Source organism: Pangasianodon hypophthalmus, chromosome 13 (genome assembly GCF_027358585.1).
Source record: "Pangasianodon hypophthalmus isolate fPanHyp1 chromosome 13, fPanHyp1.pri, whole genome shotgun sequence".
Classification (NCBI taxonomy): Eukaryota; Metazoa; Chordata; class Actinopteri; order Siluriformes; family Pangasiidae; genus Pangasianodon; species Pangasianodon hypophthalmus.
Window position 1 is genome coordinate 23086431 of NC_069722.1, and position 17139 is coordinate 23103569.

General features: G+C 38.5%; 1 protein-coding gene across 1 annotated transcript in view; it reads right to left on the minus strand.

Annotated features, from left to right (window-relative positions):
- Positions 1-15573, minus strand: part of nfkb1 (nuclear factor of kappa light polypeptide gene enhancer in B-cells 1) — a 35872-nt gene extending 20299 nt beyond the window's left edge. The window contains exons 1-5 of the mRNA XM_026947061.3: positions 15130-15573; positions 12878-12921; positions 11334-11412; positions 2720-2757; positions 2513-2611 (exon numbers count right to left, since the gene is read on the minus strand). Of these exons, the coding sequence (XP_026802862.1) occupies positions 2513-2611; positions 2720-2757; positions 11334-11412; positions 12878-12916 (255 nt within the window). The 5' untranslated portion in view covers positions 12917-12921; positions 15130-15573. The remainder of the gene's footprint in view (positions 1-2512; positions 2612-2719; positions 2758-11333; positions 11413-12877; positions 12922-15129) is intronic.
- Between the last annotated feature and the right edge of the window lie 1566 nt (positions 15574-17139).

Here is a 17139-nt window from a genome sequence, read left to right on the forward strand (position 1 = left end):
CTGCTGTTTGGTGACCTCAAAAAAAAAAAAAAAAAAAAAAAAAAAAAAAAAACCCTCTTAATCATCACATCATCATAATAACAACACAATCTGATATTTACAGGCAAGAACTGGTCAAATGAGAAAAACAGTAATTCTTCTATCAATATGAAGTCCATCTGTTAATCATAAAGTTCAGGTGTGTGAGCTGATGTTAGTCATTTACTCACTTTCAAAGAGTTTCAAGATCATTTGCTGAATTACAGATGATGTTCAAAATGACACATGAGGGACTGACCATGAAAACACGTCTTATGCAAAAGGTTATTTGGCAAAGTCTATTACATTCATAAAGCAGCTCATCTTGGCCAAATTTAAAGGAGCATCTCATATGTTCTCACTGGAGATGGCAATCCCATAATTCTGTTCTCTACGATACTGGCATAACGCACAGAAACGCTTCTCCATGGGCTGTATTCAGAGTTGGCAGCTAAAGTCCAACTGTATGTCAATTTACATTTACATGGAGAAAGTTACACGTATTCAGAGTCGGGTTACGCACCTGCTGATGTTAATTTTCTGTGCAGCCTGTTAAGATTATGCGAAATACCAATGTATAGTTCAAGCATCCGAGGTTGCCGGGTAAATCAGGGATAGAAAATGTGGACTGACAAAGGAAACATTTCACTCTGAAGCAAATGACTGGTTAATCACAATAACAAATAAGAACAGAGAAGGAGTGCGGCTTCTTACTGCGACCTTATTTAAATAAATATTGATGTTCGCAGAAATAAACCGAATTATTAGATTTACTGAATCAAGGCCCGTCTGCTGCTATTTAATTCATGTAGATATGTATTTTAATATGTTTATTAAAATGATTCATGTTGAAACAAAACGTCTGACTATTACGTTCAAATATTTAAAAAAAAATACACACGTATAATATTTATGCAATGGCTGAGATGCTCTTTCACCGTTTAGTTTCCATTTTATTGTTTTTATCTCTCTCTGAATAACGGTGCTAATTAAAATAAGGAGTTATTTAGATAATAATGTCATCATGTACATTTTCTATTCACAAAACAGAACTCATTTAAAAAAAAAAAAAAAAAAAGGGGAACTTGGATACACACGTCAGTCCATCCACTCCATCATTCTAAAGAACCCTCCGGAAAAAAATCCATCAGATTCCTGCTAGGTGCTGATGATGCGCATTTCAGCATTAATGCTGGTGGGGAAAAGCCCGGATCAGGTTACACACTCGACACTGTTCACTTGCTGGATGCAACAGAAAGCACATTGTGTGTGTGTGTGTGTGTGTGTGTGTGTGTAAGTGGGGGTAGGTGTCCTCTGCATGTCTGAGTCTGTCTGAAGCTGTGGGGGCGAGTTGTTTTATGCCTCCTTTCCCATCTGATGCCCACACAAGTCACAGAAACATACGTAGCAGCACTTCCTACTAATTACCAGCGAGACGTTCTGAGGAAATTCCCAAAGCGGCAGCGTCACTCTCACACTCTCACTCTCTCTCTCTCTCTCTCTCTCACTCACACACACAGACATTTTTTTGTTCTCTTTTCAGGTCTGATGTTTCAAATGCTGAGAACTTTGCCACAATTCCTTGTTAAGATCATATTTGGAGAAGGTGTGTATCAATAATTGGTTTGAAAGGCTAACATACAGTTGAATGCAAAAGGTTTAATCTTTCAAAAAAGGAAAAGAGGGTGTTACTTGCAACAAAACCCCAAATCTGAGTCATAAAGCCAAAATCAAAGTATTTACGGGTAGAAAAGAACAAAAAGAACTAAGCTTTCTTATTTTTTCGTGAGTTTCTCTGTCTCCAGACCCGGCAGTGTATGAAATCTGGTAAAGTTACAACAAAAGAATTCGACAAGATGAAAGCTGGAGGTACTTGGAAATGATATTATTTTCACATCACATTCTTAAACCTTCATTTCTGGCCAAATCTATTCTTTATCATCGTCCATGCTTGAAAAAAATCTAATTCACTGTGGTCACTTGTAGGGCCGGGTGAAATGACGATATAATATCGATATCATGATTACGAAACCTTGTTATTACATTTTTTATTCATTTGTTTTTTATTAATTAAAAAAGGAGCTGATTTCATGTTAAAAATTTGTACTTAATCATTAAAATTGCAAAAAGACTTTCCCTTTTCAGCATTAAATAGTTAAATTATAAACAATAATCTTTTAATATTTATATATATATATATATTTGTAGGTATAAAGTATCAAAAATAATTTCTTTTTTTTTTGTTTTAAATGCGACACTACTGATTTGTTGGCTGTCCGTTCGCAAACCTATACTGTATATTATTATACATATCATATATTATAGAAACGCCTTTGAGAATCGTGATTATATTATCATCGTATCACTCACTCCTAGTCACTTCTAAAACGTAAAGAATACAAATTAACTGTGCATTGATTTCAAAAACTATAAAAAAAAAAAAAAAAAAAAAAATTAAGACACTGCTCAGAGAAAGGATCATGGCCAGACTGACCTTGACCTGAGGATACGTCTTCCTGTTCTTCTCGCTACAGGCTCCTGGGAGTCCGCCGTGAGACGGGCCCTCGCAGCCGTAACGAAACCTAAAGCCACGCTGCGCAACACAATGTACAGTGTTATTCAAATTACATTAAAAGCAGTACAAAACCTTAGAAATTACATCAATATCATTATCTCGCTTCTAGCGGTGATCGTTTATTACCTGCTTGGGTTGTTCTGTAATTTGGAGACAAGGTCCTTCTGGAGAAACAGAGAAAAACACAACAACATGAGACATTTTAAAACCATGCTGTCGTTTTCCTGATCTTCCTCCATACTTGGCTGCAATATACGACAACGTGAAAGTATTTGACTTTCATTTTGAAGCTTTAAAGCACATGTTTCCACTATGAAACAGAGATTAGTTGCTGAATTGGCTGTCATGTTCTGTGGGCTGTTTTGACAAGCCCACACTTCATTTCAGTAAACACAGCATGCTAAATTTAGATTTTACTCAACCTGAGAAATCAAAGTATTAGATCAGTACATTTTAGATATGACAAGAGCTACCTTTAGTAACACACTCACACTCTCTCACACACACACACACACACAGAGCATAAGGACACACCCGGGTTACAGTGAACGTTTGAGAAGTCAAATACGATTTCTGAATAAAACGTGACACAGACGCCGACCAGAAATTCGGACAGTGTTAAAAATAAAAAGTGTTAATACTGATATGAGCAGAGCTTCCTTTTAAAACAAAAAAAAAAACAAAAAAAAACAAAACAAAAAAAAACACAGTGATATGTAATGACTCAATGTCATGCTGTTATAGGAAAATAATCAACAGTGTAGCTGGGTTACTGTTACCACTCAGAAGTTAACACTTTCCAACATGTTTTATTACACTTATACCACAAATATATGGCAATTTATTTATTTATAATAGTTTTTTAACCGTTTGTAGTCACGTTCGACGTTGTGGAATGTCTGAGAAACAAGTTAATTCCTGTTCTTACTTACGTTGTAGAAGCAATAAACACTCATTTCCTTTCTTTTTTCCCTCTCTTCAGGATAATAATTAAAACACACACACACACACACACACACACACACACACACACACACGCGCAGCCTGTCATGTTACAGAGAAACCGTAACGCACTGAAGACTTTCCAGTGAGTGTTACAAAGCGCTGACACTGGGGACTCCTTCCATAAACTGTTATATAAAGATCTTACAGAAATATCAACAAGTATACGTTTTTCTTTGTTGCTATAGAAATAATAATGTATTAGAACGAGTGCATTAATATAAACGTGTGATGTGAACCTGTGATATTGCACTGATGTCAGTGTTGAGAACACTACTAGCACCTCGGAGGCCAAAGGCGAAAACACACAGCTCTTCTCCTCTATATATCTTGTGGTTATTTTAGAGAAAGTTTCCACTTTAAAACTAAGATCTAAGCGAAGTTTCACTGAAACAGCTGGTGTTTTTCAGTTATTTTGACTACCTGAGGATTCATTTCAGGAAGCACGTGTGTGCAAATCTATAATTACGCTTTCTTGGTAGGTAGGCTAAATTTAGATTTCACTGAGTCTTCATGTCCTAAACCACAATAAGTAGGTCTTCAAGCCTTACAAGCAAAAAGTAGACATTCAAAAAGTTAAAACAAACACAAACAAAAGCACTAAACACCCTAACAGTGCAACAGTGAGGGGAAATAAGCATTCAGACACTTTGTTATTTAATATTACTTCCACTGCATATATCCATTTTAAATTCACACACAGTTTGTACTTATAAAGATGAACAAAAAAAGAATGAATTCGTAAGTGCAAATAAAGATACTTAAGACTTCGAGACATCTATAGTTAGAAGCAATTAGCTTTTTGCAGCATTGTGGTTCAATTTCTGGTTCTTTCCTCTTCGCAAATCAGCATCAATTCCTCAAGTTTACGAGGGTCCTCCATCAGTTTTCACTGGGATTCAGGTCAGGCTTTCTTTCTCCAAACCTGACAAGGTGAATTAATTCTACTGTTGTTTCCTCAGACAGTATTGTTCTGAAAGAACTCTGATTTGTCTCAAGGCTTTTAGACACACAGATCTGTGTGCTTCTTTTCAGCAGAGGAGACGACGGCGCTGCAGTTCATTGTTTATTGTTCTCTCTATAACTGTTGCTCCTGCTGCTTTCGGGTCATCCTGCAACTCTTTTCGAATGACTGCTGGCTTCTCTTTTCCCTTCTTTGTCATTAGTCTATGAGCGCGTTGTGAAATCTTGCGTTGCGTCCCTGAGAACTTTAGGAAGCTCCTTTAGCTTCACCATGATCGCTGCTTGTTGGCAAAGTCTTTTTTTCTAATGACACCAGGTGCAATTTGCACAATTTATTTGATTTATTATGTGATTTATTTGTGTGTTTGTATTTATATATATCTTATCATTTGTGCTTTTTATGCTTATGGATATGTTCATATTCATTAAATAATATTACATAACAAAACTGAAAGTGTTTGCATACATATTTCCCCAAATTTGATGTAAAGTGGGCGGAGCTAATCTTGGTTCACGCTCAAGATAAGATTTACTTCGCAATCACAAGGCTGACTGAGACTTTTATGGAGGACTCTCTAAATAATAAGGCTGATAAAAAAAATCATTAAAAAACCCATTCTTATTTAACAAAGAAAAATTCTAATTGTTGATATGGTGCAGTATTTTGTACGGAAATGTTTATTTAGCAGTCAGCAGGCTTGAGTGTGCATCAATTTTCATCCCTAAGCCCTTGCGCACATGCTCATGTGACCTAGCTTGAGCTTTTATCTAAGAAAGTCTCGGCGCTCCCGCTGCTAATGTGCGTTCATGTAGCTGTATAAGCCTCGGCCTCCTCTTCCTGTGTTGAACAGTGACTCGGTTCTGACCACATCCTCTCCACTCGGGCGGTGAACCTGCGCCAATCGAGCTTCACTGCGTCCCCACACACACACACACACACACACACACACACACACACACACACACACACACACACACACTTCCCGCAATGATGATGCAACACAGGTTATGTTTAAAACAAAGCAGAGGTCACAGGAGAACTTCCGCTGCTCAGGCGGTGATGACAAACTGGCCTCTCCCTGGTCTCCGCGATGCGAAGATCGTGTTACACAAGTCACCAAATTATTTACGAGAAGAGTCTGCCTTGATGATGTTCAAATCGTCAGATCTGAATTTATGTGAGCATGTAGCTTTAATGTGTGCTCTACATGGTATACACCAGGCGTGGTTCGGTGTTTTCAACCGTCTCTCACATCAAACAGAGAAGTGAAAGGAGCGGAGAGAAAATAGAAGCAGCCCTGCGTTTCCTCAACACTCTTCACATTGTGTGTGTCTGTGTGTGCATGTGTGAGACACCTAAATGTGCAAGTTACACGTTACATCGAAGAGAGAGTCAGGCTTGCGAAATGTAATGCAAATACAATGCAATTCAGACACAAACACAACAAACGTGTCCATCAAAGCGTTCCACCAAATTCCTGCCCAGTCAAAGAACACCCACGTTTGCATTTTCGATGTGCCTGAAAAACGTTATGATGTGAATGCAACCAAACCAAATGAAAAGACACAATGACATAAAAAACATAACAAGCAAACTACGTGTGAAGAGCTTACATAGCACAGTAAGTAAGGAATAAAACACAACAAGGTCTGCTGTTGTAGAAAACTAATCAACGACAGGAGGATGTGATGTGGCAGAGAGAAGCAGAGTTACTGTTACCACCACAAAGAATCTGCTGAAGTGTTTTATTATATCTCTTATAATATTATCTGTCTATAGTTACGTTTAAAGGTGCGTTAGGCACAATCTGTCAAAACTGGGCAAGTGTTTATTCTGGATTACGATGTTTCTTGTCAGGGAAATGATTTTCTTTTTATTTGCTCACATGAGAATTATCTGGCTGCGCTGGGCTCTCGCCGATATCAGACCACGGCTTAAATCATTTTTTTTTTTTTTAAAGCTGTACATATATTTCCAGGTTATTTGTACTAGCAAGAAGTTTTGAAAAAAATCAACTATTTAATGCTGCGACACATTCACAAAATAAGTTCTTCTGTCCAGAAGACTTTCCCATGTCGGAAACCCTGACAACCTTGACTTCTGCCATAAATGTTAAATAAACGTCTGCTCCCCGAAAGAGTCTATAGAAAAAATAACATATTACAAACACTGGATTAATAGAAACCTGTGATTTGAATTACAGCCAAAAGTGCTGACAGAGGTGCTCATACAGAAACTTAATCAACACCTTCCGACAAATCAGAATCGAGAATTCAATATTAAATATTCAAAGATGAAATAATTAGTCATTAAGATGTAAAGGAGCGCATTTTCACGTCTGTTCAAATTTGTTGAGTTGATTTCTAGCAAGCAAATACAGTCACATTAAAATCCAACTCTATTTGCAGTACTGTTCATGTCACATTACATCGAACAAGCTCTAAAGCTCTAAACTGTAGTCCTTGTCTGGGTTATATGATTCATAAATCAAATCACATGTAAATTATATATGAAAATCTGCCTCATATGGTGTCAGAATGAAAAAAGGTAGAATCAGCTATCGTTATTATTGCATCAGGAGTTTGTTAGAACGATAACCTGACAAAGGTTTCATTTTTCAGTTATCATTAAAGCTTTTAACAAGGTTCACAGGTGAGCCAGAGCAGGTGTCAACACACAGCCGTTACCGAGAGCCAGGTGTAAAAGGACAAAGTCCACTTCGTATGAAGTGTCCATGATGAGAGTACAACATGTACTCGGTGTGCGAAATCTTCATAAATCAGACTCAAGTGTCAAAATATGTCACTGTAGCTCTATATCTGAGCTCCAATCGGAAATTAGATACCTAGATAGACAGCATTTCTGGCTGTCTCATTCGAAAGGTGACTGCCCTTAAGAATTACATAAACTGTTATTTTACCAGACCAGGGCTTCTCGAAAGAAATAACACATAAAACATAAGTGTTGATGTAAGGACACATTTAGGAAGGAGTCTCCAGTGCCAGGGCTTTGTATCAGTCTTCAGAATAGAGGAATTTGTGCTTTGCGGTTTGTCAGTAACGTGAAAAGTTGTTGGTTTTTTTTTTCCCTCTTAACGTACTAACTCAGTTCTTTCACTGTAAAAATACAACTAAACAATAGTTTGCTAAATGTAAAAATATCTGTTACAATATATTTGTGGCAAATTTTTCATCTGACATCTTTTCCTTCAATGGGTAGAACTGGGGGGGAATGAATTCTTGATTTTTATTTGTTTTTTTTATTAAATGTGACATCTTGAGGTCTGTGAACAAATATTAGTCTGTTGTGAAGATAGTGTGCTCAGAGCATGTACTTTTGCCTCATGGTTTGCATTTTCTTATTCATTCTTGAAAACAAATGTAGAAATTTAACAGAGCTCGCCAGCTAGTGAGAGCCAGCTAGCACAAGCTAGCTAGATAGCTAAAATGTTTACAAATTGTACACTGTTTGTTTTGTATCTAACGTAAATTCGTAAAATATCCAGAAATGGCTCTCTTATTGTAACGCAAGCTGAGAGATTAAATAGCTATGTTACTAGCCTCTATGTTGCAAGTCACTAAAAATAACTTGCTATGCAATTCAATGAACATCCGGGATCCATTCTCAGGTAAATCAATAAACGAGAGCGTAATAGCGAGTAGCAGCGAGCTAAAGGTACTGAAACACGAAGGCACCTAAGGATTCCTCATCAGTTACAAAGTTTTGTTCGAATCGACAGCTCCCTTCGAAGGATGTGAAAACTAAATGTTTGTTTATCATTCGTTTACTTCCTTGTTTGGCCAAAGACTAAATGTCTCTCTGGGCTCGATGTCGAACAATTTTACTACATTTGCATTCGTTTGTATTAAGCATAATTGTTAATATTTTTACGTTAGACGTGCAAATCCACTCTCCAGCACTTGTACTACCTCGCAGTCAAGACATAAAAATGAAATCACACATTTCACTCTCACTGGTAAACAAAAAATCCCGTTGCCATGGAAGGTGGAAATAACCAAACCATAGCCAAACCGAAACCGACATTTCAGCATGCCTGATAGACGAGCAGTTATACTAGCGCTGAGTTATGCTAGCAATGGCAGCTGAGTGAGTTGAGCACGTTCTGTAGAAACCTTAACTGAAACTTTTACTGTTGTGTAAGGAATAAAACAGAACAGGGTGCGCTGTCATAGGAAAATAATCAACAACAGTATGGCGTGACATGCGGAGTAACTGTCACCACCCTGAAGCTGATTTTTATTTAGCACGCCCTAAAGTGTTTTATTCCCCTTATATCGCAGTGAATTGCTAACACTAATGCCAACAGATTTTTCTGTATTAATTAAAGAACAACACTTCATACTTTTTATCCATTTATATTTACGTTTAATGTTGTGGAACGTCCGTGAAACAAGCTAGTTCCCGATATCACTGACGTATAACTGAAAGTTACTGCTTTACCTCTGACTGTTACAAAGGACTGACACTGGAGACTCCTTCCATAAATATAAATAAATGTCTCCTTTCATTAAATGTAACTATAAATGGATAAAGAGTATGATGTGTCATTCTGTAATTACTAAACATTTTATTATTATCAAAACAAGCTTTTTTTGGAAAATAATGAACTTCAGGTTGGTCAGAGTCACACCACATTGTCGTTAATTATTATCCTATTCCAGCATGACACAGAGTGGTTTATTCCTTACTTATCATGAAACTTGACGTATAGTTACCAATGTTTAGATTTTAATTTCCTTTATGTCCACGCTGTATAAGTGTTTACCACCTCCTGAGAATAAATGAATTAGTTATTGATAAAATTCGTTGAGCATGCTCAGTGAAATTTTCCACTAAAAATCAGCTCGTGTAAACAACCACGGCACGCTCTGCGAGCAACATCAGCAAGCGTTCGGCAGCTTACGTGTGTGTGTTCATTAAAGGAAAGCTGCCAGAGTAAATATTGAGTAACTGCTGAGTAAGCTTACATTAAATCATATTACACACTCGTAATAAGCTGACGGTTATTGCAAACAATACGTACAATGCAATAATCTGTCTTTACACAGGACTAGCAGCTTTCTTCTGACTCTACTTTGACTTCTAGTGACATAACTCTCTCTTGCTTGTTTCTAAACAGTGAGATATCTACATGATAAATCCAGATGTGCATTAGCCATCATAAGCATAAAAGACATATATACATAGCATAAAATAATAATAATAATAATAATGAACTATTTACTACTGTAGCTAGGGAGTCATTTGGGAATTGTTTAATCTGGAGCGAGGGAGTCATTTGGGAATCGTTTAATCTGGAGCAAGGGAGTCATTTGGGAATCGTTTAATCTGGAGCGAGGGAGTCATTTGGGATTCATTTAATCTGGAGCAAGGGAGTCATTTGGGATTCATTTAATCTGGAGCAAGGGAGTCATTTGGGATTCATTTAATCTGGAGCAAGGGAGTCATTTGGGATTCATTTAATCTGGAGCAAGGGAGTCATTTGGGATTCATTTAATCTGGAGTAAGGGAGTCATTTGGGATTCATTTAATCTGGAGCCAAGAGAGTCATTTGGGATTCATTTAATCTGGAGCAAGAGAGTCATTTGGGAATTGTTTAATCTGGAGCGAGTGAGTCATTTGGGATTCATTTAATCTGGAGAAAGGGAGTCATTTGGGAATCATTTAATCTGGAGCAAGGAGTTTGTGGTTCAGCTCCTTAGTTCCTGTACATTTATGCTACACACGGTACAAAGGGTGCATGTGTACATGGGATAATATGTCACATGGGATATATGGGGTATAAAACCACGGCATCTGCACCCTCTGTACTGCACTAAATGTCCAATACTACAAACGCATGGCTACGCGCTCCATAAAGCATATCCAGAGGCTCTGTGGTTTTTAATTTACTCACCATGATCATAACTTATATTTATTATTGAGATCTTCCTACGGTGTCGTTAGATGGCTGTAATTAGGTTGCTAGGTAGTTGCTGTGGGGTTCAGGGTGGTTATCAGGGTGCTGTCTGTGGTATCCCAGGTGGTTGCTATGGTGTTTCTAGATGGCTGCTATTAGATTGGAGATGGCTGTTGTATTCCAGGTGGTTCCTAGCTTGTTGCTATGTGGTTACTATGGTATTCGAGGTGGTTCCTAGCTTGTTGCTATGTGGTTACTATGGTATTCCAGGTGGTTCCTAGCTTGCTGCTATGTGGTTACTATGGTATTCGTGGTGGTTCCTAGCTTGTTGCTATGTGGTTACTATGGTATTCGAGGTGGTTCCTAGCTTGTTGCTATGTGGTTACTATGGTATTCCAGGTGGTTCCTAGCTTGTTGCTATGTGGTTACTATGGTATTCGTGGTGGTTCCTAGCTTGTTGCTATGTGGTTACTATTGTATTCCAGGTGGATGCTAGCTTGCTGCTATGTGGTTACTATGGTATTCGAGGTGGTTCCTAGCTTGTTGCTATGTGGTTACTATTGTATTCCAGGTGGTTCTGGCTTCTTGCTATGTGGTTATTATGGTATTCCAGGTGGCTCCTAGCTTGTTGCTATGTGGTTACTATGGTATTCCAGGTGGTTGCTAGCTTGTTGCTATGTGGCTACTATGGTATTCCAGGTGGTTGCTAGCTTGTTGCTATGTGGTTGCTATAGTATTCCAGGTGGCTGCTAGCTTGTTGCTATGTGGTTGCTATAGTATTCCAGGTGGCTGCTAGCTTGGTATAGAATAAAAACAGACCCCCGTTCCAGAGTATCTGATCATCACGCTCTTACCGATAGGATGTGGGTTCGATTGCGGCATAGTAGCAAAACCCGGGTCAATCGGCATCCATGGGGGATCAAAGTCAAAGTACTGAACAGAAAAGAAAAAAATCACGTCAGTCATACAGAACTTCAGAGCAGACATTTTAATATTTAGTTCTGAGCAGGTTTGCTAAAAAAATGTAAAACAGAAGAAAAAGAAGCGTCAAATTGGCAAAATAAAAATAGATTTTAATTTATATCTAATCAGCTACCAGTTTCTTAATGTTGTAGAAATATACATGATACACTCAAGAAAATCAACTATCATTATTTATTATAACTTATAATATCAAAATATTGATATGTTATCATCATATCACCCAAGCACTGTACAAATTCCAATTTAAAATAATAAATCATTCACTTATTGAATGTAGCGGAATTGTTTATTATTAATGTCGCACTTTACTCTTTGATTTGACGTAATTTTGTTTTACTGTTTTCATGTTTTTCATATTTTAGCTTATTTTTTACTGGTTATTATTATTATTTATGTTTTTAAAAAATTTTAATAAAAAAAAATTAAATACATATAAATTTAAAAAAGGCTTAAAAATGCTTGATAAATGTGACGAGCTTGTATTATTAAAAAAAAAAAAAAAAAAAAAACTTTAATAACGTATATTAAATATGTCATGTCTCTTAGAGGAGCCATATTATTTCTGTTCTGAAATCAATTTTTTTTTTTTTTAATTTTATTTAATAGACATATCTTTATTATGTTTCCTTTAATATAATTTCTATTAAGTCAAAAAGGCTTACATTTTTATTTAGCTTGTACCATCCCTGAAACATCCACTAGCGTTATTTTTATTTTTTATTTGATAGGCACTCCTAAAGGGCCAAATCTTTTAGTGAATTTCTGATTTACTGCTCTTTTTTTTTATTAAATCGGGCTGATCAAAACATTTTTCCTGTCTCTGAATGATATAACACTCGAAATATTTCTGATTAGACGATGTTTCGGCGGCTGTCCTGTGAGACCCGGGTCACTGAGTCGTCAGAAAGAGCGCCTCTGTGCACCAGGACCCGGAGCTTCGACTCGCGGTTGATCTCACACTGAAAGAAAGCAGCATCGACCGCAGAATACAGGAAAACATACGACTCTGCAGCTTTCTAAGAGACACTTCCTGTGTGATGAGAATATTATTCTCATCATCGAGTTCTTTAGGTGCTGCACAGTTGATAAACCTCTTAAAGATTCATGCATAATGAGCGGAACGATTTTCTAAGGCTGCACGATCGGTGATGAAACAGGAACCGACATTTTGGTGATTTCAATACTCCTTTTTTAATCACAGTGCTTTTATCAAGGTTTATTCTGTAATCTTGTCTTCTACTTTCATATTCACGACTGCTGAAGAGAATTATGGGACTGCTTTCCTCAAATATGGCTCCTTCTAAAATGGGTCCACAATACGAAAATTGTTGTATATCATAACTCAGGATATGTCTATGATAATATAATAATGCAGATTCATAGGGTTTTTGATTCATAGGGTTTCTTTACCCACCTCCTGGTGCACTGGAAGATACGTGTCCTCTTCAGTCATGGTTCCTGCACGGTGAAGAAAAGAAAAACATTGGCTGTATACTACAGAGTGCACAGAATGACCAACAAGAGAGCACTGTACACTACACACACGGACACCTGACCATCACACCCATATGTGCTTGTTGAACATCTCATTCCACATTTATTCCCCCTGTGTTTGCTGTTATAATAAGCTCCACTCTTCTGGGAAGGCTTTCCACTAGATGTTGGAGCGTGGCTGTGGGGATTTGTGTTCATTCAGCTACAAGAGCGTTAGTGAGATCAGGCGCTGATGTTGGGTGAGGAGGTCTGGGGTTCAGTCGGTGTTCCAGTTCATCCCAAAGGTGTTCTTTCACTCCAACCTTCACACACCACCCATGTCTTCATGGAGCTTGCTTTGTTTGGGAAAGAAGTACATATGGCTGTGATGGTCAGGTGTCCAGAAACTTTCAGCCATGTAGTGTAGGTTAGGGAATATTGGCTTAGGCACCCTTTGTAGTGCCCTCATGATAGCAAGTGAGCCATGTGGGAATCAGGAGGGTGTAGGAAATGACAGGATAGTGTAGGACAGAGACAGGAGAGTTTAAGACAGAGACAGAAGAGTGTGTGACAGAGAGAGGAGAGGGTAGGACAGGAGAGGAGAGTGCAGGAAAGGACAGGAGAGTTTAGGACAGAGAGAGGAGAGAGTAAGACACGACGGAAGAGGAGAGTGTAGGAAAGGACAGGAGAGTGTAGGACAGGACAAGAGAGTGTAAGACAGGAGAGGAGAGTGTAAGACAGAGAGAGGAGAGTGTAAGACAGGACAGAGAGAGGAGAGTGGAAGACAGGACATAGAGAGGAGAATCTAAGACAGGACAGAGAGAGAAGAGTGTAAGACAGGACAGAGAGAGGAGAGTGTAAGACAGAGAAAGGAGAGTCTAAGACAGAGAGAGGAGAGTGGAAGACAGGACAGAGAGAGGAGAGTGGAAGACAGGACAGAGAGAGGAGAGTCTAAGACAGGACAGAGAGAGAAGAGTGTAAGACAGGACAGAGAGAGGAGAGTCTAAGACAGAGAAAGGAGAGTCTAAGACAGAGAGAGGAGAGTGGAAGACAGGACAGAGAGAGGAGAGTCTAAGACAGAGAGAAGAGAGTCTAAGACAGAGAGAGGAGAGTGTAAGACAGGACAGAGAGAGGAGAGTGGAAGACAGAGAAAGGAGAGTGTAAGACAGAGAGAGGAGAGTGTAAGACAGGACAGAGAGAGGAGAGTGGAAGACAGGACAGAGAGAGGAGAGTGTAAAACAGGACAGAGAGAGGAGAGTGGAAGACAGAGAAAGGAGAGTGTAAGACAGAGAGAGGAGAGTGGAAGACAGGACAGAGAGAGGAGAGTGTAAGACAGAGAGAGGAGAGTCTAAGACAGAGAGAGGAGAGTCTAAGACAGAGAGAGGAGAGTCTAAGACAGAGAGAGGAGAGTGTAAGACAGGACAGAGAGAGGAGAGTCTAAGACAGGACAAGACAGAAATATTACAAAATGACTTCAAAACGAGGAGAGTGTAAGACAAGACAGGATAGAGAAAGGAGAATGTAAGACAGAGAGAGGAGAATGTAAAACAGATAGGAGAGTGGAAGACAGGACAGGACAGAGAGAGGAGAGTGGAAGACAGGACAGGACAGAGAGGGAAGAGTGCAGAACCATCTTGCATGCTTGATGTCGTGTACTTTGATAGATGAGCCCCCAGAAATCCTGATCTGATCTTTATTATTAATATAGTGCACTACATAGTGTGAAAGAATGGCTTGTACACCTTATCTAGGGGTAACTATCTAGGGGTATTATCTAGGGATAATACTTTCTACACCTTACACCCTGCATCCTGAAAGCCAGCCTGTGGACTGCACTACACGTCTATGAGAGTGTTATTTGGGATACAGCCCTTGCCCTAACCGCCTGTCCTGTCCTGTCCCTCAGGTTCAGCTTCAGCTTCAGTGCTAAGCGACTCGGAGGTGTTCATGTGCTCATTCTGCTAAACTCTCTGACACTATAAACTCTTTACAGTCAGGAAGGTGGTGGCTAAAAGCTAATACCTGTTAGCTGAAAGCTAACGCTAATGCTAAAGCTAAAAAGCTACACTGAGTGGTCACAAGTAGGAAGTTAGATTAAAACATGTTACAAAGAGCAACAAAATAAGAGAGGAACAACAAAACACGTTAAGAAGAGCAGACAGAAGAGTTTGGAAAAGATTAGAAAGCTCTTACCTTTACGAAGAACAGTCCAGAATGCAGAAAGAACATGAATTTGGATGCTGTGCGTCCTAAAAGTGTTTAAAAATCAGTTTACTGCGCCATGTTAAACCTCTAAACGTGTTGTTGATAGAGACAAGCCTCTCTCTCTCTCTCTCTCTCTCTCTCTCTCTCTCTCTCACGCTGCTGTTCTCATGAAATATTACAAAACGACTTCTTTACAGAAGAAACCCAGAGCATTCAGGAATAAAAAAAGCCGATAAATGTCGATAGACAAGGACGATATAGTTTCATTGATAAGCGGTTTATGCCAAAATCGATGTGTTTGTATAGAAAGTTGACTTCCTTGCTGGAAATTCCCGTGACGTAGAACATCCCATTCCAGCCACGCCCCCTGGCGGACGTTACCCGCAATTACAACTCAGTTTACATACAGTGTCCTGTATCCAGTACTGCACACTGATCAGCCATAACATCATAACATTAAACCCACGGACAGGTGAAGTGAATAACATGGATTATGTCGTTACATGGGTACCTGTCAAGGGGTGGGATATATTAGGCAGCAAGTGAACAGTGTGTTCTCGAAGTTGATGTGTTGGAAGCAGGAAAAATGGGCAAGTGAAAGGATTGTGACTTGAACAAGGGCTGAAGTGGGATGGCCAGAGCGTCTCTAAAACAGCAGGTCTTGTAGGGTGTTCCCGGGTATGCAGTGGTCAGTACCTACCAAAAGTGGTCCAACGAAGGACAACCGGTGATCTGGAGACAGAGTCATGAGCGCCCAAGGCTCACTGACGTGCGTCGGGAACGAAGGCTAGCCCGTCTTGTCCGATCCCACAGAAGAAATACTGTAGCACAAATTTCTCAAAGTGGGGTCCAGGATGTATAAACAGGAAATCTCTGACTGTATTGCTCCTTTATTTTTATAAAACACCTTTATTTTATCATCAACTACTACTAGTAATGTTGTTATAATTATTACTTAATTATCCCAAGTTGTAAGCTTGAAAAACTTCCTAATTAACCAGCAAGATCTTAATATAAAACATGGTGTTGCAAATACACCTCTGGGTGAGCAAGATTTTTAAAAATTAAAAGTATTATTATCATTATTATTATGATTACTTTCTTATACCCTATTTGTTCAAATAATAATCTCTAAATGTCTTCATTCATTTCGTCCAAACCTTCGTATGGTCGGTTAGCATCACACACTGCATCGTTGATTATTTTCCTATAACAGCACATCCTGACATTTTTTTTTATTCATCTTACACTACAGCAATCTGCCAATAATCATTTAAAAAAAATGTATTAAAGAATAACAGATCATATTTTTTTATCTGTTTGTAGATATAAACAAGTCTGGTTATAAATAGTCATTACCTGTCCAGCCTCTCTCTCAACCTTTTTCTCTCTCTTGAACTTAATAATGAAAAAAATACAGCTTGTCGTGTTACAGAGAAACCGCAAAACGCCCTGAAGCCTTTCCCACGGCAGAAAATAATCAACGATGCGGTGGTGTGATGTGGCCCGAAGAGAAGTATCAGCAGTGCTTTGATGTAAAGTAAATCCTTTAGTCTTCAAGATGGCTGACTTTGTGCTTCAGTGATGTGACAAGCTACATTGTTTAGTCTTATTAACTACAAGAGAGAGAGAGAAAAGAAAGCAGGAAGCTGATGCATGACCTTTCACAATCTTAATGTTCCACAACATTAATTATAACTATAAATGGATAAAACGTATGAAATGTCCTTCTTTACTAAGTAAGAATTGTAATTGTTGCTGTGGTATAAGAGGAGGAAAACACTTCCCGTTTCATGTCAAGGCCACATCACACCATCACATCTTTTATCGTTATTTTATTATAAAAGCACCTCCTCAAGTGTTTTTTTCCTTATTTCTGTAACTATAGGTCTATAACTGTAGCAGCAATGTAACAGGTGCGACGCTCCCCTGCAATTCCTGACCTAAAGAAATGATTTCATTTCTCTAATTTTGTTAATTTTGTCTCACTTCCACATC